The sequence below is a fragment of the Sander vitreus genome, chromosome 16 (assembly GCF_031162955.1).
Source record: "Sander vitreus isolate 19-12246 chromosome 16, sanVit1, whole genome shotgun sequence".
Taxonomy (NCBI): domain Eukaryota; kingdom Metazoa; phylum Chordata; class Actinopteri; order Perciformes; family Percidae; genus Sander; species Sander vitreus.
The window spans coordinates 9,592,778-9,616,412 of NC_135870.1; the positions used below are offsets into that span (position 1 = coordinate 9,592,778).

The following is a 23,635-nucleotide window of genomic DNA, read 5'->3' on the forward strand; positions in this document are numbered from 1 at the left end:
AACCAGTAAGAGCAGGGCAGTGACTTAAATCACTCCCTATTTGCTATATAGTGCACCATTTACTGCCCCTCTTGACACTTTAATGCTCTATATGATATAGTGCTCTGCTACAATACACTACTTTCTGCTAACAAATGCTGGGACACTTCAGTGGAACATGTTGCTCCATAACTGTCCCTAAAGCAAATGTATACTTTTGTAGTTATTGCAGGTTAAAGAAAGAAAAAAAGAATGTTCCTTGCAGATTTTCATTTTGGAATTAGCATGCTATATCTTACTTGTCTCACCCGTACAAGCACTAAAGTGTTAAAACACCAAGTTGTGGTTTTGTGCAGGACTGTTTATTGGCCTAGAGCAGCAACCTCTTTACAGATTAAACAAAAATGTAACATGTAAATTATTGAGCTTTAGAGATGATTGTGTTTTTCCTGAAAAAAGGCCTATATTGGACGAAATGAGTTGTTTTGCCCTAACTGTGTAGTAGAAATGAATTATGATCCAAAGAGAAGTGTGAGTGAGGGTATTATTGTGTATAACAGTGTATAGCAATTTATGTGAGAGTAAGTATGACCGACACAGCCTTACAGACATTTCTTAAACACTCTTTTCCTTCACCACATTCAGAAGAGACAAAGTAGGGGGGAATAAAGCAGTAGGGTACGACAGATAAAGAAAACGAGGAGAGTGAAACAGGAAGACAAATGGTCAAATAAGAAAATGGGAGCAGTAAGGAACAGATGTGCATACTGTATACACACAAATGCAAACAGACCATTAGAACTTAAGCAAGCACACACAGTTCATCAGAAAACATACCTAGTTGCATTTTATTATCTCTTTAAAATAAATAAACATAAAATATCACACAATGAAATAAGACTCATAACATCTCTGAAAGCCTGTAACAGAATAAACCTTAAAATAGTGCCTGCTTTTTAGTAAACATAACTTGTACGTAATGTACAAAAAATACTACTCAAAAATGTACAAAATGTAGCAAACAAATATCAAGTATTGTGCAGTTACCACCCCCCACCCCCTACACACACACACACACACACACACACACACACACACACACACACACACACACACACATTACACCAGCTGCTGACAGTCAGTCAATACAGGGAAATTACTAGTGTTGAGTGCCAGAAGCTACATCGAAGTCGTACGTCTCACCAGAATCCAGTGAGCAGTTAGTGAGGAGCAAACAGCTCTGTGGCATAGCTTAGTTCATTTTGGTTCAGCAATATGAGCCAGTCAGAGATCTCAGGTTGGCTCGTACGGGTGGTGGCATATGAAGTTAATACCATATAATGCACTACTGAAAAGGTATAATGCACTGAGTCTGTAAAGCGCTTCCTGTTTAGAATAATAGTACAATTTTCCCTTCTGTAAAAATGATTTCTCTGTTTCTGCAACAGCAGCACACAGCTCCTAAACTTAAAAAAAACAACAACAAAAAAAACGTTTTGTTGCTTTGCTCCATAGTTGTGTTGCAGTTTTAAAGCATAATTGAGAGTGAGAAAACACATTCAGAGCAGGATGCACAAGCGGTGCATTCAGCTCTCCCCTCCCCTAACACAAAGACTCACACACTTTCCCAAACACACTAAATAGAAAACAAGACTGGACATTACCCCTCGCTAACATCCATTCCATACTTACATTAATACAAATGTTAGTTCCTTCTTCATAAAAGCACTGACCAGTAGAAGTTACTGGTGAATAATAGGGGCTCTGTGGAGCCTGGATTAATCACAGCAGTTGGGTATTTTTTTGCCAAGCTGAAATAGCATTATCAAGTGAATGTCCACCACTGCATGTCTGTAGTTGCACTTGGTATCAGTAGTATGCTTGCTACCGTAAGTAGATCCAGTGCTATTCGACTTGAGGCTCCATCCTTCACTGCTACATAAGAATCAGTTTGTCATCAATAGTGCCTAATTAGTGTCAGACGTACACACAAATTAGAAGTGTGACATGCAGAATTAAAAGCTAACGAGAGACAAAAAGAAAAAACATTCAGTTGGCAGGTGTTTCATATTCTCGCACTGCCGCAGACTGACATCTCCATTTGTGAGAACATCTAACCCCCTCTGTCTAAAGACATGTCAGTCATCTCAGAGATTATTGGGTCCTGCCCAACAGTCGTAGATAGAACAGAAACTATAACAAGTGTCATCTTTCTCACTTCCTCCGTGCACTCCCTGGTCTCTTGACCTGCCAGAGTTGATTGTGGATGGTCAGGGCGTCCACGCTGACCGACACCGACTTGGCAGGGATGACGTTGAACTGCTTGCGGTCCGAGCTGTATTTGTAGAGCTTGTCGATCATCTTCCGGCCGATAGAGCGCGGCCCTGTGCCTGTGAACTTGATGATCTCCTCTGTGTCCGGTGAGTACGAGTAAATGGCGCGGAACTGGCACCCACTGTCGCGGAAGAGGATGATCAGGTGATTGGACTCGCACTTTTCCAGCTCCTGTGATCAGTGAAACAGACACAAATGAAATCATAGTTTGGGAATAGGGCAAAACATGAGAGAAACAATGAACCGTGAGAGTAAGAGATAAACACACCTACTTTACATATTCACAATAAATAATCGCCATCGATAAAATAATTTCATGTGATCGCACTTACCTCCAGAATAACATTCTTCTGGGTCTCATTAACCTTTCCAGCCAGACAGCAGTGAGCGATGGCATTGATGATGATTGGCTTGTTGGACTTGGAGCTCGGCTCCTTGAAGAGTTTAGGACCTTTAACAAACAAAACGTAACAAAAGGATTAATAAGATGAATGCATAAAAGTCTGAAAGTGTTTAAAGGAGAGTTTTGTGAAAATACCCCTATGCTTTCTTGCCAAATTAGACGAGAAGATTGATACACTCTCATTTCCAGAGAGTTGATGCGATTTAACTCGGCAAGAAAGTTCAAACTATTTCTTTCAAGCAAGTGACAGCATTTTAAATATTATTTATCTTTAGCCTCGGCTTGGAAATTGTCTGCGCAAATGAATTATTTGATGGTGACAATCAATCGAAAAACTAGTTTGTTAAATAAATATAAAATAAATAAATATATAATATAAAATAAATAAATATATAATATAAATATACATATATATATATATATATATATATATATATATATATATATATATATATAACAATAAATACGTAGTCTTGTTCTGCATTTCTGCTCACCACTGTACTCGGTTGAAGTGATGGAAGAGGCTATAGAGCCGTTCTCCCAGTCCCTCTCCATGTTCCTGCTAGACGCTCTGCTCAGCATAGGGAACGTCTCCATAGAGCACACAGATCCAGCCCTGGAAGACACAATTATAGGTCAATCAAATGACTACATGGGTACACAAGATGGGAAGAGATGATCTTGGCTGTTTTTTTTACACACAACACAGGAAGTTTCACCTGTGTGACTCCGCCCCTCCAGACATAACGCTATCTGCCTCAGTCGCCAAAGAGAGCGTCGATCCTCGATGACTGCAGCTCAGATCAGCTGAAAATGACAGAGACAGAAGGATTTGGTGCCAGTTACTTTACTAAACCAAATAACATAACACAGCATTGTTGTTTGCCCGTTCCACATTCTACTGTTTATATTATAATAGTTTACAACCCTGTGATTCAAACAAGAGACAAAAGCTGCATAATAGGCAAGACAACATAATGACAAATGGATCATAAATAGTGAGAATCAGCTGCTCGAAAAATACTGAGAGATGAGTTTGAGTAGTATGAAATTCATAGCTGACTCCTCTGGGGTTTGTCACATACATTATTTTTATGGACTGTGTTATGTATATTGATATCACATCATGCAGAGCAGGTTAGAAGGTTCACCTCCCCCGCAGCCTGCTGCTGAGCCCTGGGCTTTGATCAACATGGACGGCTTTAGAGAATTACCTGCATAACACACATGTACACACTCAGAGGATGACAACAAATGTGAACTAAACAGAACATACATGTGCCCATGCAGCCTATCAGCAAGTAGACAAAGGCACCGCTTTAAGCTGACAAACAATAGAAAGACAACATGGAGCACTAATATAGACAAACATATACACTGCTTAAGTACAGTAAAAAGTATTCTTACGCGTGGTGGATGCTTTGGAGAGGCTGTTGGACTCTTCACGATGCAGTGATTTAGGCCTGCTCCTGCGGGATTTAGTTCGTGGGCGAGGCTTGACCAGACCTTGCTCTTCCATCAACGCTTCTTGCTTCCTCTGCAGGTATTCCTGCTTAATTATCTCTCGTCGTGCCTTCTCCTCCTCCTTACGAACACGGTCCTCTTCTGCCTTGCGCCTTAAAGTTAAGACTTTATGTAAGAAAAAAGAGACTCCCCTGCACACGTACCTGCAGACAATTCCTTATCCTTGGGATTAATGTAAGTGTGTGAAACAAGAACGTACCTGGCCTCATCACGTTTGACCTCAATCTCGACTTCTTGCTGCTGTTTGCGCAGTCTTGCCTCTTCAGCTTTGCGTTGCTGTTTGAGGAGGAAGGCGGCACGACGTTTTGCCATTTCATCCTCTGCTTTCTCCTCATCCTAGAAGATAAGATGTATTGTATTTTATTTAGTCTGTTTTTCGATCAAAAACTTGGGGAGACCCTTTAGTCTTTGAGGCTTTTGGCCTCCCTTTCATATTTTCTTTTTATATTGTTCCGTTAATGTTCTTTTTTTATGTGCTAATTGAAGAGAAAGGAAGAAAAAAGAATAAGAAAGGGTGACCATCATTGAATTAGTAATTATGCTTCTCAGAAGGTACTCTTAATATTCCAATTATCGTCATCAAGTTAGACACCCGAGAATTTTACCTTAAAGAAGAAACCTAGCGCATTCTTCGGCTCGCCTTCTGCCGTGCAGTCTATAACGTCTGCACTGCCATTCTCCAGTGGATCCTTAAGCTCTGATAGGTCCACCTTGATCAGTTGACCCTTGACCCTGGCATTCTCATCTCCACCCACAGCCTCTAACCCTAAGTTGGCAACGTTGTTCTCCTCTTGTTCTGCAGCCTGTGAGGGAGACATCAATGTATTGTCCAGGAAGCACCCAGTTCCCTCTCCACTGCTTTGTCGGTCGAGGTCATTGGGGACTCTGAAGGTGGTGTTTCTCTGAATGCTTCTCTCTAGCCTGGAGCTCTCAGCAATACCCCTGTCCTGGAATCTACTAGAATTGTCTCTGCACTCCAGGGACTGAGTATTAGACTTGACAGAAGCCATCTTGCTGTTCTCTTTACTTAGTTTTTGCTCCGAGGCTTTGCTGCGTTGGCTGGAGCTAAGCTTGGGAGGACGGCGAGCAGGGGCAGTGTTGCTGCCACTGATGTCTACAAAGTGAACTGCGAAAGATCTGGAGTCTGAGGTAGAGGATGTTGATTGTGTTGTTGTGTCAGGGGTTGTGCCAGGGCTTGATTCTACACGTTCTGGAGGTGATGCCACAAGATTCATCGGTAGTTCTGGAGGTGACACCACACGTTCCATTAGCGGCTCTGGAGGTGACACAACACGCTTCATCAGCAGGTCTTGTTGTAAAGACAGCTGCATCATCTGCTGCTGAATGGAGCTAATAGCGTCATTGAGAAGATCTATGGAGTGGGAACAGTCATTTAAGTCAGGTTCCGCCACATTATCCTGGGACAGGGTGTTCAACCTGTTGTTTCTGTTCATCTGTGCTCCTTCTGTTTGACCTGTCTTTGCCTGCACCTTCAGAGCATCAAGACAGGAGTCATCCTTGCATGACTGGGTCTTCACTTTACTCCTGTCAGCTAGTTCTGAGGATTCCTGGTAGTGTTTTATCGGCAGGGGAAGTGTGTCACTCTTCCCTCCTCCCTTCTTAACGATGTTCAAAAACGCAGCTTTCCCTAGCTTTAGTCGCTGTCGTGCTGATAGCGTCTCCATCTTCTTCTTCTGATACTCAATAGCACGTCTTTGCTCTTCTAGCTGCATGTGAAGTTGCAGCAGCTCTGAAGGCACTATTGGGGGACTCACCACCATATTCTTCCCCAACACAGAACTAGGCTCCTTCCCGAGCCAGCCGGAAGTGCAGTCACTCCTCAGTTGCCAAGGGGGACAGGGGGCAACCTCAGAACCATCTGGTGTGGTCTTCTGAGAGCTGCTGGTACTTGAGAATCCATCAAGGAGGCCAAGTTTAAGGAGCTTTCTCTCTGCAAAGCTGGTCATCTTGACACTGGTGCTGCCTGAAGCGCTGCAGCTGCTCGCCCACGATATGGTGCTGAGGCAAGGGCTTGAGCGTCCACTGCCGCCTTCCTTATCATCCCGCTCACTAACCTTCGAGTCTTCTCTAAGTTTGGCTGACTCACCCTCTCCAAATTCACACACCTCTCCCTCCTCTAAGTATTTTCCCTTTCCTCTCTTCACCACCTCTTTAGTCAGCTCCATCTGATCATCCTCATCGTCTTCCTCAAGGTCTGCAATGTCAGAGTCGGAGTCATACCCTACCTCCAGCGCAGTGGAGTTAGGACTACAGTAGTCTGGCTCTCCTGACGAATGAAGGAAAAAGCCTGGGGACTGTTTCTTCTCAGACTGAGAGATGTCTGCCGACCCCTCTGTGGGTGGCCTGAGAGAGCTAGGGACTGATTCTGCCACAGGTATGGGTGTAAAGGTACTTCTGTTTGACTCAGCCGCAGGGGCTTTTCGCTGTGAAGTGCTTGGGACATTTGTGGCTGCTTTCCTAGCAGCTCCTGCTGCTCTACAGCGACTCTCGCCGCTCTCCTCCTCCTTGTTCAGGCTGATGCTCTTCTCTTTGGCTGGCTTAAGGATGGCAGGCATCAAAGGCTCCAAATAGTAACTGTCTGCTGAGTGGCCGGGAGTAAATGGACCTGTGTCAAGGCGGGGAGAGCAACGAGTATTAGGAACTCTTGAGGTGGAGGCTGCACTCGGGATTTCCAGCTCATCCTGCTCCATGTCACTCCCTAGTCGACGTCGAGAAAATGCAGAAGGGTGAATTAAAGCAACCAGTTCCTCCTCTTCTATTTCCTCCTCCTCATCCTCTATGCGCATGTGACTAAGCAGGCTTTGACCACTGAGTCTGTGTGTTGGCAATTGAGGACCTGACCCCAGCATATGTTTTGGTGTAATGCTCAATATATTGGAGGCCAGGCTGTCTTTGCTGATGGAGCGAGCAAGGCTGACACTGTCTGCATCTTCCTCCAGAAGATAATGCAGGGCGTAGGGCACTGGCTGGGATAAAGGCCTGGACAGGCAGAGAGAAAGAAATATGATTAATGTAAGCTGTATGTATTATGAATCATGGAACAACAATTATCTGTTTTATCTGTACCTGCTGATACATTAACTGTCAGTACAGTAATTGTGAAGGTTGTAATCACACTGCTTACCTCGGCCTCCTCTCTGGCCAGGCCAGTAGTGAGCCCTGATGCTGCCCATCCCGTGTCAGAGAGTTTGACATATTTCCCAGCTCTGTACAAAGAAAATATTCCATATTACAAAAAGGACTATGGGAAAAATGAAATGAATTTTTCCCATAGTCCTTTTTGTAATATTCCATATTACAAAAAGGACTATGGGAAAAATGAACTGTGGAATATTTTAATAATCTACACTTGGGGAATGATTTCTCTAGATAGAATATAAAACTGTCTCCAAAAGATCTTATATAAAAGAAGAAGTGTACAACTTGGAAATGTTCCAACACTAAAAATTCCAGTAAAATGCTTTAATTAATCGGTAACTTGTTTTTTTTGTTAGAATTGGATATTCAAATAAGGAAACAAACAACTTAGGTACATTTCACCTTCAAAGAACAATCAGACTGTGCTTCCTGCTCTCTACCTTCCGTCTCCCTTTTCTCCATTTGAAGCAGTTTGTTTGTGACCTGAGGCAGCAAGCAGCCCGAGTAAATTTTTCTTATATTACCTGAAGTGCTCTCTTCAGCCACTTTTTGTTGTCTCTGTCTCAGGGGCAGTAAAGACTGAGATGGGCTTATGGAGCTCGGTTTAGTGCTGTAAGGTAAAGACAGAAAGGTTTGGGTTTTAATGTTAAATCCAGTGGTGTAGTCTACGTGATACGCAGGTATACGCACTATACTCACTAAGAAAGCTCCAGGATTTCCATATACCCACTTAAAAATGCACAATGACACACAACAACATACTTCCCATTATAATTTTGACATATTTTGTCATGTGTTTTTTTTCTTAGCATAGGCTAAATAAAGGTATTTCAGCTATGAATTGGTGCAAATGAAAGTCTTTGATGCTCAAAATTTCCCTGGGGGAGGACACCCAGACCCCCCTCACCCCCAAAGTCCCATTCTGGCCCATACATACTGCATACAGTACAGTATACCCACTACAATACATTAGACTACACCACTGGTTAAATCTGGTTTGATTTTAGCTTCTGAAATGTTGCTTTCCTAAAGCTCATTACTACAATTTATCTGATGGTAAAATGGACAAAACTACACTAATGTAATAATGAAAATACTTGGGAAGATGCTACCATAAGTTAAATATGGAGGAATTTATAATATTGCGGTTAAAGTGCTTTGGTGTGTGTTCTACTTATTTAAATGTGCCATAAATTAAAACTGTGTGTGATGTTACTAGAAAACAGTACTTAGTTACTGGATATTACCTGAGGTCAGGACTCTGGGACATAGTCAAGATGTCAGCAGAGTTTGATGATGTCAGGAAACTACGTTTGGTGATGTTGGAGATGGGAATATGGGATCGTGAACTCTTGGGCTGCAGAAGCAATCTCACTAGAAAAACGATAGATGTGGATATCAACCATTAGAAGAGATCCTACAACATAGTATGCCATTGTTTAAAAGAGCCACTAGCAGTTTGATAAATAAAAAACAAACATATCAAAGTAAGGGTGTGTTATACCATCTCGGATTTCATGAAGGTCCCTGGGCTGTACAAAGTCTGGCTTCACATTCTCAAACCACCAGAAGAGCTCAGCAATGAAGACCATCACGTTATTCTGCAAGACACAATGATCACATTCAACGTCAATAGGAAGACATGACAATGTCGTTACAGCCTGTTTTTTTCTGGTTGTAAAATGTTTTGGGGCTCACCTTTAATACTGGTGGAGAATACAACATGTCCTCAGGCTTCAGATAGAAGCATTTGTCTAGGTATTCATTACAAAACTCCTGTAGTAGCTGGATGTTGTACACACAGTCTGCTATGGAGGGGACCTCTTTCAGACAGATATCTGCACAGAACAGGACAACAATGGTCAATACTCTCAGGTTAAAACTGTATACCGTAACCCCTATTTTCCACCGGGCGCGTCTGCGCTGCGTTCCGGAGTCGCCGTGACCCCCGCCAGCAATCGCTGTCAATGCTTGATATTCCACCAGCCGCGCCACGGGGCATCCCAGAAGAGTGTGTGAAGCGGATCTCCGCTCTGCTAAAGATACACGTCAGGTCTAGACGTCAAGGCCCTCCGCTTCTGAGACTCTCCTGGTGTGGTATGGCGCGTGGCAGAGGACAGAACAAAACTGCGGTGCAGCCTGAGCGCAGCTCAGACTCACCCGGTGGAGAGTCACAGATATAGTTGTAGTAGTAAGTGGTAGATAGAATTTTTTTTAAATGTATTTCTTATGAGAGACCTTAAAAGAAATATGTTTGGCATTTTGAGAGATACACGACATGAGAGTGGTATCGATCTACTCCTCTAACCCTCTGCAGGAAAAAGTACGAGTAATTTCCAAAAATGTCAAACTATTCTTTGAAAGCATCATATAACCTTGGGCAACAGAGGGGTAGACTGTGGCTCCAGGGAGTGGCAGTTGAATTCTCTCGATATCTCAAAATCACGTGAGAATCGCAGATCGCATACCACACAAAAATCCATCGTGTCAGGCTTCAAGTAATGCGTATGTGTCCGAACAGCAGCGGACCGAACCAATCAGCATCCAGTGAGGCGCTACAGGCAGCTACGGACGTAGGTGTGTGTATGTATGTGTGTGACGGCTGTTTAACGATGGCGGACGCGATGGTTCATCCAATCACCTGCCAGGTATCTTTTAAAAGTGCCTGCCCTTTTCCAAACAGTTTCCAATGACGGCTTTTTCAGATGGTTCTGGTAAATCAGGTAAATATCTAAATATTCTACCATTCTTCAGTGGATCTAGCAGTCCAGTGTTACCGTACCTTCCAGTCTAATAAGTTCTGGGCAATAGAAGTGGACCACAGCTAGCAGAGCCATGCCGTCACACACATCCTTCAACAGGTCGTCCAACAGAGAGAAGTGCTGAAGTGTCCGACCTGACAGGTGATCTCTCCGATAACGCACCTACACACAAAGAGAGGGCACAAGTTTAAACAAAATACACAAATGTATCTAATTAGAACACTGAGTCACATGCTCACACACAAACACAACATTTCTCACTTTGCAAATTATCCTCTGGCTCTCTTAACATATGTACTGTAGAGTAGCTATCTTTAACTAGCATCCAGTGCTTGAGTTTGGAAATATATTTTTTGAGAAGCACCTTGTGCATCTGAACTGTCATGTTGTACAATAATGTGTGCCTTCACTCAGGATTGTAAAGATGTTAACCACTTTCAGGTCTAATAATTCAACTAAAACTAAGGTGGGTTTAGTAGTTGGTGGGAGTTCAGGATGAAATAAAGAAAAGGGTCAATGGTGAGTACATTACCACACAGGAGAACTCCACAGGGTACAATAAGCAGCTGGCCAGAGCATGCAATATATCAGGCTGATGAGGGAAAAAGTAAATGATTGGGAGGAAGTCAAACGGTAACTACTGTTTTTTTCCCCATGCATTTATGTCTGATAGACAAAAAATCTTTGAGTTCCAGTATTGAGCGAGATCTCAATGACAGGCTGCGCGAACCGAGCTACAATGTAACCTAATGGGGCAATTGTGGAGCCTTGCGTTTTGTCCAATAAAAGTGATTTTTGTTGTGGTACTGACAGGCTCAGATTGTTACTAAAAGTATCTGACAACATTATCGATCTTAGGACGTGACTTTTTGTCCGAAGACAGCGGTGTGGGGAGTGAAACGCGAGACAAGAAAAAGGCGTTCAGGTAGTCTGTTGTTACGGAGTAGGCTACAGAAATTATAGGCTCCTGTTATCTAAAAGATTTTCAGTGTAATGGCTCAATATTTAAATGATTTCGACAGTGTGGATGAGGTCTTTATAATTGGATGCAACAGTGAGTTACTGCCTGGTAGTTCACTCATCTTTGCTGGATAAAAAGAAACGAGAAAGTGAAGAAAGGTACAGTGGTGTGTGGATGTTTTGAGGGAGGGAAGGTGATGAATTTGAAAGCTCAGCTGATCATTGAAGGAATTGCTAAAGGGTTTCATGCAAAATAAAAGCAAATGAGCAGGAAAAAAAGAAATCTTATGATCTTATGAAAAAAGAATCTTATGAGCTTACTGTTTCTGCCTTTGCCACCTAGGGGCACTGTGGCATCTTCACTGTACACAACAATATTTATACACCACTGCATTGGCTCCTTTTTGTGCTGTCTGATCTGACACTAAAACACACACACACACACACACACACACACACACACACACACACACACACACACGCCTACCTCAGACAGACATACACACATTCGCACAGAAGATAGCTAGCGGTTACACTTACAGGTACAAGCTTCCAGTACCATTTGGAGGGAGACTAGTATCCAAGAGGCAGGGAGGAAAGGAAAGTTTGGGGAGACACAAACAGGAAGAGCAGCAGACAGGTCAAGGGTCATATACAGTGACAAGGAATCAGATTATCTCCTGTTGCCATGAAGACAGATCTGATCTTAAAGAAAACTGGAAAGGGTAAGGCAGAAAAGAGGAATACAACTAGAGGGGTTTGTGTATATTGTAATTTAAAGTTCAATGAGTCCTATTACACTTTGTGTTGTCCCATTATTTCCCACTAATGCAACCATTTTACAGAAGCAGCCCAACAAGACACTGTGCTTACACTAACAATGTGCCTTTTCTGACTGATTGATAGGAACCAAGGCAAGCAGCAAAGTGCAGAGGTTTTCAAACTGTGAGGCCCCAGAGAGGCGTGGGAGAGTTAAACGGGTCGCACAGTCTTAACTCACAATTACAATTTCCAAGGAAATCATTAACTCCAATCTCCATCACAAATAAACGTACATAAACCATCATCAGTATCAAAGTAATCCAGTGATAGCTATCTGTACATCCATGGGTACATTGCAAATGGGAACTGCTAATAGCTAATTCGGCAAAGCTAACTAACTGATTCCATGGCAAAATTTGACTTCCTGATTACATCTCCCAAAGCCCCTAAATTATGGGAACTGCAGTTCCAAAACAACAGCTCAGTAACAGTTAAACTGCATCAATATTAACTTTTTGTATGTTGTACTATCAATATTTTGACACTCTCCTCTATGCAGTAACATACTTGCCCTGTGATGAAAACCTGTGGAAATAAACAGTCAACAATTTGAAATTGCACCCGGGGTGGGGTTGTTGGAGGGGTGTCTCAAATTAGTCTTGGAGGGGGGTTGTGTTTTAATCTGTGATCAGAAGGTGATGTGAGGTGGTCATCAGATCACATGCAAGCAAGATCCAATGACTAAACCTACACACCTGACAGTTAATGCACCCAGTGAGGAAATGGTGCATGCGTGTAAAATCCCAACCAGACAGACAATGAACAAAGGCAACTAAATCAAGAAAAACACTATACAACAATCAGTAAGGGAAGTGACAAAGTGACAGACAAAGAGAGTGTGAAGCTGGTACCTTCTGGTGACTGGGTGACTCCATTAAATGCTGCTTCATTTTCAGCTCTTTCTCCGTGATCTCCCTCATTTTCATGTTCACCTGTAGCGACAAAGATACTGTAGGTCAACACAGATAGAACACACAAATGTCAAACATTAATATCCATGTATGGTTCTGACCTTGTTGATCCAGAAGACCATTGCGTCTTCCAGGTCAAAAGGCAGCTCCTTGGAGGCACTGACGTTCGAGAAACGCTTGACACTGGAAACCACCTTCTCTGTGCTGATCATCTCCACTATATAGGCCATCATCAGGGCATCAATAAGGTGGACGTGGGAGCTCTGGAAGTATACAGATTTTGCTGATTGTATTGCATACAAGTATATACTTCATTGTTAATAGTAGTACCTACAGTATGTGTGCTGATTTTGCAATCACAAGAGGTAAGAGCTGCTCCATCACTGAGTTGACATGGAAACAGGGCAGAACTTCCTAACTGAAAAATTCTAGTTCTAAAAGTTCTAAAAGCCAAATCCTAACAGCCTACACATGAGACGACCACTACTGCATGCCATTTTTTTATGACTCACACACTGTTTTCTTTTGGTAGAAAAAGGCCAGGGGTAAGCTAAAGTTATAATTGTATTCAACGTTTCAACTCATTCCCAAACAAAGAATCTATTACATGTAATGAGGGTCTCAGAGTCTCTTCAGTGTCTCCACTCCACGCTTAATATGAATCTATGTAGCCTAGAGCAAAGATTACTGTCATTTAATGACACATAAACTGCTGCTCCAGGTTGTTGCCTGTTGTGTTTTCAGACCTGTGGGATATGACAAATATTTCTGAAGAGTGGCTTCGTATTAAATGAGCCAAAAGCATTTGTTTAATTTTTCCTTATGCATATTTTAGTTACACACCCTAAAACCTGCAAAACACTCACACCCACTGGTGCATTATTTATTCCAATACTCTTGGCTCGTCTTCGGCTCTGGAAAGCTTGTTGCCAGATGGCAAGTGTGGGATGCCAGTTCACTAGGTTACACTAACTGCAGAGAATGTACCCTATTTTACATAAAAGTGAACCTAATTATCTTACAATTCTTAAAGCAGTATTATTGATTGCTTTGAACAATTGGGGGGGCCAGTAGAATGCGCTGTAAACACAACATCGACAATAACATATATAGTTATATATAGCAAATAACTGTTTGCTGTTAGCAAATAGTTATTACATTTCCAGAAGCAGAGCAAGATTAGCATTCCAGTTGTGTCTGATCACACGATGAATGTGAGTCCAATATTCCTATTCCTATTACTATTCAAATACTCTCCTTTTAGCTTTGTTTTGGTCTCCTCTAACTCCTGAGGGAAATATCTGGCTCTTTAGCTGCTAAATGCTCCACTGTGTTCACCAGCTAGTTGCTATCTTCTGTTTTTCTTGTGTGAGCAAAAGTGTATGTTGGTCTATAACCAGTGGTGAAATGTAACTTAGTACATTTACTCAAGTACTGTACTTAAGTACATATTTGAGGTACTTGTACTTTACTTGAGTCATATCTTTTCATGCCACTTTCTACTTCTACTCCACTACATTTCAGAGAGAAATATTGTACTTTTTACTCCATAAAAACTGTCAGATTACTACATTAATCTGACAGCTTTAGTTACTCGTTACTCTACAAATTAAGATTTTTGAACACATGTAGTTTAGGAAATACAAGTTTTTATTATAAATTAAACTACCCAACAATATACAGGCCTACAAGTACAGCTACAATGATTAGCCGATTAAACACTAAGTTGATTAACAGAACTGTTTTGATTGTTTCCATTTTCTAAAATGTGAGTATTTTTACTTGTAATACTTTAAGTATATTTCCCTGATGATACTTACATACTTTTACTTCTTTTTTTTTTTTTAAGATTTCTTTTTGGGCTTTTTCCACCTTAAATAGACAGAACAGGTCAGATATGAAAGGGGAGGAAGACATGCAGGAAACTGTCACAGGTTGGACTTGAACCCTGGAACCTCTGCGTTGAGGAACAAACCTCTATATATGTGCACCTGCTCTACCAACTGAGCTAACCGGCCACTTACATATGTTTACTTAAGTAACATTTTCATTGCAGGACTTTTACTTGTCACAAGTACTTTTACAGTGTGGTATTAGTACTTTTACTTAAGTAAAGGATCTAAATACTTCTTCCACCACTGTCTTTAACCAGGCGTAAGGTTAAGTGACCCACCATCTTGATGGGAGTCGCGCTGAGATCCAGATCAGAGACAGGTGTGTTGTCTGTTTTCAGGACAAAGGTGCCTTTCCTGGACAGGGCCTGGATGACAGACTGGTGGCTTTGGAGTGAGGCGGCCTGCTCAGCGTGCAGGATGAGCCCACACACACGGCAGTAGAGCTCTCCAGACAGCAGCAGGCGGATGACTAGGGGCTTGATGTGTTCTTGGTCATACTGGTCGGTATAAAAGGGGTCCCGCAGGTCTGCAGGGATGTGATCTAGAAAGGATGACAAGCATACGTGTATTTATCAAATGAATGTCTACTTGATGAGACATGCTGGGTTAGCCAGTGTGTTATTTACCTATTAAAGTCACAAATCACAGCATATATCCACACTCAAACTATTTTTGTACACACACGTGTCCAATGCCTTGCCATGTTACGAAGGAGAGAGCCTCCCAGGACACATACTTTCAAGGTATTAGACTGTCTAAGAAGAAACCAGTGCAAGAGGAAAGCATTGAGACAAAGTCAATGGTTATACAGCATGCCAGGTAGCAACACTGAAGGCCCATAGGTGGGCCAGAGGCTTTAAGCCAATGAGCTAACAGGACTTAGTGGCGATACTTAAGCTGATGGTGTTGTCCTAGCCTGCAGGGTGTTTTGTTGCTCATGGTCACAGACATGGGACAGCTATTTTTATATGCCTTGGACATGTTAATCCAGAGCTAAGGCCTGGAGCACTCACAAAATTTAGCTTCCAGCACTTTCTGGGTAGATTTAGGGAGGAATAAAGAGTAAGAGTTAGCAACTGGTGTTCTAATGCATATGATGAGAACAAAAGAAAAAATAGGTGAGAAATTGGAATTAAGAAATATTTCCTAAATTAATAACTAATATTACTGATTTATTTGAAGGAAAATACCTCCTTTAAATGCTTATTTTAATTGTTTTGTCCATCACAGTATTGATTACATTTTACCATCCAGGTAAATCGTAGAGATTTAGGGGCATGCCCATTTCAGTTAACATAGCTTTAAGGAATACTTTTCGGGAAATGCGCTTATTCTCTTTCTTACCAAGAGTTGAACAAATTAAAAGATCAATACTACTCTCATGTCTTTACACTAAGTATGAAGCTACAGTCAGCAGCTGATTGGCATACAACAAATGGTCACAAATTGTCATTTCATCACAGAGTAAACAAACAAGTAAACATGTTAAATATTGAATTTTAGAGGTGCTGATATGTGGATTCTTTCAACCTTTGGTGAGAGCCAGGTTAGCTGCCAGGGTAGCTGTTCCCCCCTGCTTCCAGTCTTAATGCTAAGCTAGGCTAACCACTGGATCTAGCTTCTTAGTTAATGGATCCAGCTTCAAAGTGAATGCACAGACATAAAAAAGTGGTATCATTCTTCTAAACTCTTTGCAAGCTACATAGACAACCAGCCAACATATAGGCAACAACCATTAGATCGTGCTGACTGAGCTACTTCAATTTTGACCTACCATCAAAACACACACCGTTTTATAATGCATAATGGTCACTTTGTATACATTCACCATTGGTTTCACTACGAAAATAAAGTGTTTAAAAAAACTGGGCTCATTGGTGACATGTTTACTCCTTGTCTGATCGTCTTTTTGCTTGTGTCGCTGTTTTAATGCTGTGTCTGTCACAAGTCTCAAGATCTTAGCAATGACACTCTTGAATAAAATTGTATCTTAAATGATACAAATCAATTCCAAAACAAAGAAAATAAGAGGTTGGCTCTAAAATACACACATTTAGAAAGAGGATACATGATACTTGGATCAACATTTAACAACTTAACAATATTTTCTCATTTAGCTTTCCATTAGAAGCCAGCTGACTGAGATTAACAGACAAAATAAAACATTCATCAGAGGAAAACACAGACCCACACACACACACACACACACACACACACACACACACACACACACGGCTCAGACCAGAGCTACAGCCCCCTGTGAAAGCCTTAGCTGTCTCTTTCACAACAGACTGCTTGCTTGGCACAGTCTACCTTCAGTATGTATTTCACTCTGTGCTGCCATATGGGCATGAGAATCCAAGATCATGTCAGAAAATGCTCATTATACATCCCTCCAGGTCTGTCTTGATCTGTCTTATTTGTGTTTTTCTCAACAACATTACATCTTGCACGTCTCTACCTCTGGCAGATTTCCAAACACATCTCTCTTCACCCTGCCACTTCCTCAGCCTCAGCTGTCCCAGAATTCCCCCTCATCATTCACGGTTGCTGTGGAGATGGTGATGGGGATTGCCAACATGGCTGAAGGTGGGGGCTGGTCTGCTGTTTCATCCCCTCACCAAGGCCTGCTCATTAAATCGTTTTATGGTCCGTGACATCAGAAGGTCTGTGAGTGGCTTGGGGAATTGAAAGGGGGAGGAAGGAGCTCCTCTTCTAATCCTAGATGCTAATACTTTTTACATATTTATCATCCACCTGATCCAACCGTTAAAGCCCACCCGGGTGTGCATGTGTGTGTGGCGGGGGGGGGGTGGTCAAGAGGAGGGAGAGCAGGGAAAGCCTTTGTTCCTATTCTTTTCAGACACAAGGTCAGATTGATCAGCAGAGATCTTGCTGACAGTCAGGGCAGGGCTGTCAGAGTCTCGGCTCTGCAGGAGAAAGCCACAACTATTTTCTCCAATAAGAACGCTTAATGGAGAATCCAGTAAATCTGTCTAGTCACATTCATTAAATGTATTCTTAGCAAACAGAAAATATGTATTGAAGAGAATATGTTGAATTTCATCAAAATGATGCACAATTTCTCAGTGGTATATGTATATTTCATCCTCTAGAATATTTATTCAAGTATTGTATTTTAAGTCTTTGTACCTTATATTTTAGCTAATGGTGTTGTTACTATTTTGACATTCAACAATAATTCTAAGAACCTTATTTTTGATAATAAACCAAAAAAACTGTCTCTAATCAGAAATAAAGTAAAGAAAAAACTAATTTACCTATTTTCTAATAGTAACATTTAGAAAAGATTTAAAGGTTTCTTAATAAAACTGTCATGAGTCTAAACAAACAGGCAGTGTTGGACAAAGACACAAGCCTTCAGGGCCAAATCCCGTTAAACACTTAAACATGTGACTGGATGTGGTGACTTTCACACCACCAGCACACACAGACAACACAGTCCTCCCAGCACCGCTGTGTTGGTTGGGTTGCCCTCTAATCTAATAAGATTGTTTTGGTTCTTTTGACCTACACACTGACTGTGTGTATCAGTGACCAGGGATTGTATCACAGAAAACAAACATACATGAACTCGATATATTGTCACTGATGCGTTTTGGGCTGTTTATTATAGATATTACAGATATAGATTAACGAGAATATAGCATTCTTCATTCTTCATTCTTAGTACTAATAGGTGTCAGTGGCCATTTTGCCCAAATGCTGCTATAATTCACCAATATGTTGCCAAGAACAGATGACCTATAACATATTCATAAGCTCCAGTTAGTTTGCTGTCTCACAGTATCAAAACCAAAATATTTATTTCCTCCCTAAACCTAAATCCCATATCAGCTTTGGCACTGCATCATTGTGATGGTAACACTGAATACGCCAGCATTAGTCAAGACGTAAGAGAGCAAACCTCTCAACGGTACCAGACATGACTAATATGCACCAATCCTATTCACTTCCATATTGTGTAACGGGTACCTGCCATGATGTTACTTTGTTACTGTCTTTATTAAATTCAGTGTTTCTGTTACATTCATTCAATCATCAATTGGCAAGACTATATGTACTGTGCCATATCGAACTGTATTAACTTGTAAAAGTTATGATAACTGGCAATGCTAGTACGGTCCATTCTGTGTAAAAAAAAGGAGTTAAGATAGTGTAGTTAGTGCAAGAACTCAGTCAGGGTTCCTAAGTGCCCCTGGCACACTGTGGCGTCAGCAGGAGCCAATCAGATTAAGGGAAGCAGGGAGCTTGATGGGGGAATAGGTGGTGGTTGGTGTTTATTATGGGCATCTGATCTCCGCCCTGCTGTGAAACAGAGAGGTAAAGCTTTAACCAGCAAGACAAAGCTCACGATATTTCCAACATTGGCACTAAGCATATACATTCTCCAGCTGTTGGGAGATTGATGTGATATCAATCATGCTAATATGGTGCAATGCAATTTAAATTTGAGAAAGTTATACCATCACTTTGCAATATAAGGTGTGTCTCTGATCATTTTCATTTTTGCCCTTCATTTTCACTCGCCCCGATCAGTTTCTATTTACCTCACCACGCATTACAAGCTTTGAATTTTGGAGTTTTCTTCCCCTCTCAGAGACAATCTACTGAGTCATCCACTGCAAAACAGGAGACAGCACTGCAAGGCAGGAAACACTTGAACTACAGCATGCCTGGCTCATAAAATGGATATGAGGACAAAGAGTTTTCTTTACTGAATGATGTCTGTGTCTCCTTCCAAATGCCTCATTGTCGTACTGATAATATAATCACAGAGACTAGTAGGCTCGTAGGAACAGTAGTTGAACTCCTGCTCACACTCCCCAGAGTGCAATCAGTGAGTGACACAAAAACCTACATTCAAGAAGTCATTTCTAGACATTTACTTACAGCCCGGCAATGTAGCGCAATCATTTTTAATGTTTTAGTAGACGTCATCGTCAGATATGGCGAGGCTAGTGACCCGTGGATAAAAGACTTTGGCTGATCGTGAGATGTCGGCCTTAGACTTCACTCACTAACATGAAGCTCTGGACTGTTGCTATGCTGCTGTCTTTTCCTCAGAAGTTTGTTTACATGTTTTACAGTGAAAAGAACCAGACAACAAATCAAATGACAATCTGAATGATACTCAATAACTTTGTGACTATATTTATAACTTATAAATCTATCACTGTAAATAGGAAGGTTGTCAATACATGAATACAGTATTACATTATTTACTAAGTGGGAGCTAAAGATGTTGATAAAATGGATTCATATTGTCTTTTTGGACTGAATACTGATATAAACCATTAAGTTATGGGTGGCTTACTGCCTCTGCTAAACAATTTCCTGGGTTAAACTCTGGATAGGCCTTTAGTACTGTAATTCAGCTAGTAATACCTGTACTTCGCTAAAAGGTTGCTATAATGATTATTTTCATATCATATTTCATATATGATGTTGACATCATTTAGGTCTATAAAATGTCAGGGGAAAAAAGCCCATCAGGATTTGATCAAACCAAATGTGACTTCTTCAAATGTCTTGTTTAGTCCAACAAGTCGGAAACCTAAATACATTCAGTTTACTATCACATAAGACAACGAAAAGCAGGAAATCCCCACATTTGAGAAACTTGTACGAGGTAATTTTTGTTTAAAAAGTGACTTAAACAATACATTGCGTATTAAAATTACTGTTCAATTTCTGTCGATCGACTAATCATTATTTTACTAATCCTTTCAGCTCTAATTATAAACACAACGACCCTGTTGATTCTGGCCAGGGACCTTTGTTGGGTCTCTCTCTCTGCGTGCATCGACACTGTAATCTCTCTAATAAAAGCAAAATACAAAATAAACAACGTATATAGATAACACTATTTCTAAATCCTCTCGTGCACAGTTATAGTCAATGCATGGCTGCATTATGTACTGTGTTTTTATTTGTATTGATATCAAACCTATAGTATATCAACTAATAATACAAGCATGACAATATATTAGAAAGGCTCTTTGACAACGATATAGATATGCCAGAAAAGAAACTGATGCAATTGTTCAGGCTCAATTAACAGGATTTTCATTCAGCAAACTGTTCATGCAGCTACAGTACAGAGTCTATAGCACAAATACTATAGGATAGGACATTGCAGTTGCTGGGCTGCATAGCTAGACTAGACAAACTGTACTGAGTATTTGCCTGAGTTCAGTTCATGCACAGTAGCTGTTTGCTCCAATAAATAAACAAAAGCACAGCATAATGTGACTACCATGATTCAAAATCTCAATAGTGCGAGGAAACCACAGAGGAAGCCTTACCTATACCATAAGCTTTGGCAAACAACCAGCGGAGATTCGCGTCTATTTTAGCTCTTGCAGAGTCGTAGAGCTCCAGCGGTACGACCTGAGCCTCCATGCCTCCTCCACCTACATCATCTGCTGCTGCTGCTGCTGCTGCTGCTCTCCTCCAGGTGCTGTCCCTGCCAGCACTCACCTCCACATCCATCCTGCACGGAGAGACACAGAAACATTATTGCCAGTCATAGCCGATTGCATTACATCATCGATATAAAGAACAACAACCAGGGCCTGGTCTCACTAACAGCACCTGCTCTGATGATGATGATGATGATGATGATGATGATGATGATATGAAATACTACACATAGACAGACTCACACTGTTTACCCTGCTGGTACCTTATGTGTCTCTGCTGTCAATCCCCATGATTCGTATCCAATGATCATATATGTGTTTAAATCCCACACAAAACACTATTTATTTGTACAACGTTTCAGCTGCTGCTGCTGCTGCTGCTGATGTGTTAGGTTGGAAAGAAAGAAAAGCAGCACCTTCGGACACAAATGAGAGCTGCTCTAGGTTAATTCGCTACCAAAAAGTAAATACAATATTAGCATTTTTGACAGCTGCTGCATTTTCTAGCTAGGTCCAGTCGAGGCTGGACTAGGGTGACCAATGAATGACCTAACATCAACCTAGCACTATTAAGTTCATAGTATTAACGTTAGCTAGGTTAGCTAGCTAAACTGCGCGCACACACCCACACAGAATTTTATCCGACAAACATAATACGACTCACCTCTAAGAGTGCATTAGGTGCTTTTAACAGCTCTGCGTTTGAGATGTGTTGTTAAAACGCCGACATGCTGGCCTGGTTTCAGCTAGCGCTGAAATAACGGAGGACTCCTCCCCGCCCAGAGACACAAATCTCCGGCCTCTCAGGATAAAGCTGTGGCTGGCGGCTGATGGTCGTTAATCCAATAATAAAAAATCTGATTGGCAACCATCCGGAAGTCTGTTTTCGAGGAAATGATTAATGTTTAAAAGCCGGCTGTTTCATATTGAAGATGTCATCGCCTATGAGAGAGGACCAGCGGGTCCGGTGTCCGCAGCCCTGTTGTAGGAGCCTGTCTCTATGGGGACGTTATTCTGTCAGCTCGGCTGCAACCTACCTGTTCACCTGCTGAGGGCGCTGTAGGTCTGTGCAGCGACAGAGAGCGCTGGTATTGATCTGATATCTGTGTGTGATACTGCTGGCTATACGGAGTACTCCAGATAGCCTACTGAGTATTGTACTTCCATAAAGTTGAGGGATATGGAGCACCAAAAGGCTTTAATATCAAATAAATAAAGAAGGCACTATGAAATAAATATGAATAAATAGATTCAAGAATAAAGAACCGATTCATTATTTAGTTACTCAAACAACTCATTATAATGAGTTGTATCATGACAGTCTTTTTTTTCATTATATAAATGTTAATTTTTATGTAATTTCATAATAAATCCAAATAAAAGTTTTCCTTCCCCCAAAAATTTCACCACCGAAATACAGCTACTGCATCTGTACTACTGTATGACAAGCAACAGTAACCTATACAATAAATACAAGAACATATACTTAAAACTTACTTTAAAATTGACTTGAGTAATGTACGTTCCACTTTGTTAGACAATCCCTACACAGGCTGACTAGTACTCCTCATAACTTGTAAACCAACCATTTTGTGTGGAGTTTCCCTTTTGCTTTGTTGTGAATGTAATCAACACACACACACACACACACACACACACACACACACATACATACATACACACACACACACACACACACACACACACATACACACTTTCACATATAAAGTATCCAGAAAGCATAATGCAAAGGGTCTGTCCCGTCATCATGTGTGTTATTTTCTGAGATACTGAAGATGTCTGCTGTTTTCTAGCAAAAGTTGCATAGGGGATACACAAAATATCAGGCTGTTTTTCACCTGATATAATGTGTATCCCCTCCCTATCCTATATGGACCTGGGGAAAGGTAACTGCACTATTACATTAGTGGCAGCTAATGGGGATCAAAAAAATAAAGAATGAGAAAGAAAAGAGTCCTCTGGTCAGTACCACGGACAGCCTACACAGCCTGCTGCAATGCTCATCAATCAATAGCTACAGTAATACTGGTATTACAAATAATAAGAATGTTATATAACATAAGCAGATTGAGACTGTCTTATCAATATTAAAGGGACATGGAAGTCTGTGGATGGGATATTTAATATTAAAAGATGTTATACATAAAACTAATTACATCCACCACCAACAAAAGCCCTTTCTCGGCTCAAAACACTGTTAACAAAAAAGCCTTAATCTCTGGTATGTTTAAGTGATGAATGAGGTGAAACTTAACAGGTAGATTATGCAGGAAAACAATGACATAAACAGCCTGTTACTGGTAGATGTTTTGTAGTGGCATCCACGTATGTATTCAAGTCCAAAAATGTAGCTGAAATGAATTATTTTCAGCAACAGCAGTGATGTTGTGGTACTATCAGGTTATCACCACCAGAGGGC

General features: G+C 41.2%; 1 protein-coding gene across 2 annotated transcripts; it reads right to left on the minus strand.

The window, feature by feature from the left end:
* Positions 1–810: 810 nt before the first annotated feature.
* On the minus strand, positions 811–22,202 carry camsap1a (calmodulin regulated spectrin-associated protein 1a). 2 transcript variants are annotated; one of them, XM_078272113.1, is made up of 19 exons: positions 21,860–22,202; positions 21,079–21,266; positions 15,028–15,290; positions 12,956–13,117; positions 12,795–12,875; positions 10,182–10,323; positions 9,098–9,237; positions 8,904–9,000; positions 8,647–8,773; positions 7,924–8,009; positions 7,386–7,467; positions 4,846–7,240; positions 4,440–4,576; positions 4,124–4,332; positions 3,868–3,930; positions 3,436–3,523; positions 3,211–3,332; positions 2,646–2,764; positions 811–2,484 (listed from the first exon to the last, which is right to left on the minus strand). In XM_078272113.1, exons 2-19 carry the CDS (start codon positions 21,263–21,265, stop codon positions 2,194–2,196), a joined length of 4,791 nt encoding a protein of 1,596 aa, XP_078128239.1. In that variant the 5' UTR covers position 21,266; positions 21,860–22,202; the 3' UTR covers positions 811–2,193. The 2 variants fall into 2 exon arrangements, with proteins under 2 accessions (XP_078128239.1, XP_078128240.1); XM_078272114.1 differs by lacking the exon at positions 3,868–3,930.
* Positions 22,203–23,635: the final 1,433 nt, after the last annotated feature.

Bases quoted from the DNA above. Each gene is read 5' to 3' on its own strand.
- camsap1a (XM_078272113.1), bottom strand. From the start codon at position 21,265: ATGGATGTGGAGGTGAGTGCTGGCAGGGACAGCACCTGGAGGAGAGCA. The intron at 10,324-12,794 runs GTACCAGCTTCA...CTTTGTGTGTAG, and splicing joins AGTCACCCAGTCACCAGAAG to GTGCGTTATCGGAGAGATCA. The intron at 9,238-10,181 runs GTACGGTAACAC...TGTTCTGTGCAG, and splicing joins AGAACTTATTAGACTGGAAG to ATATCTGTCTGAAAGAGGTC.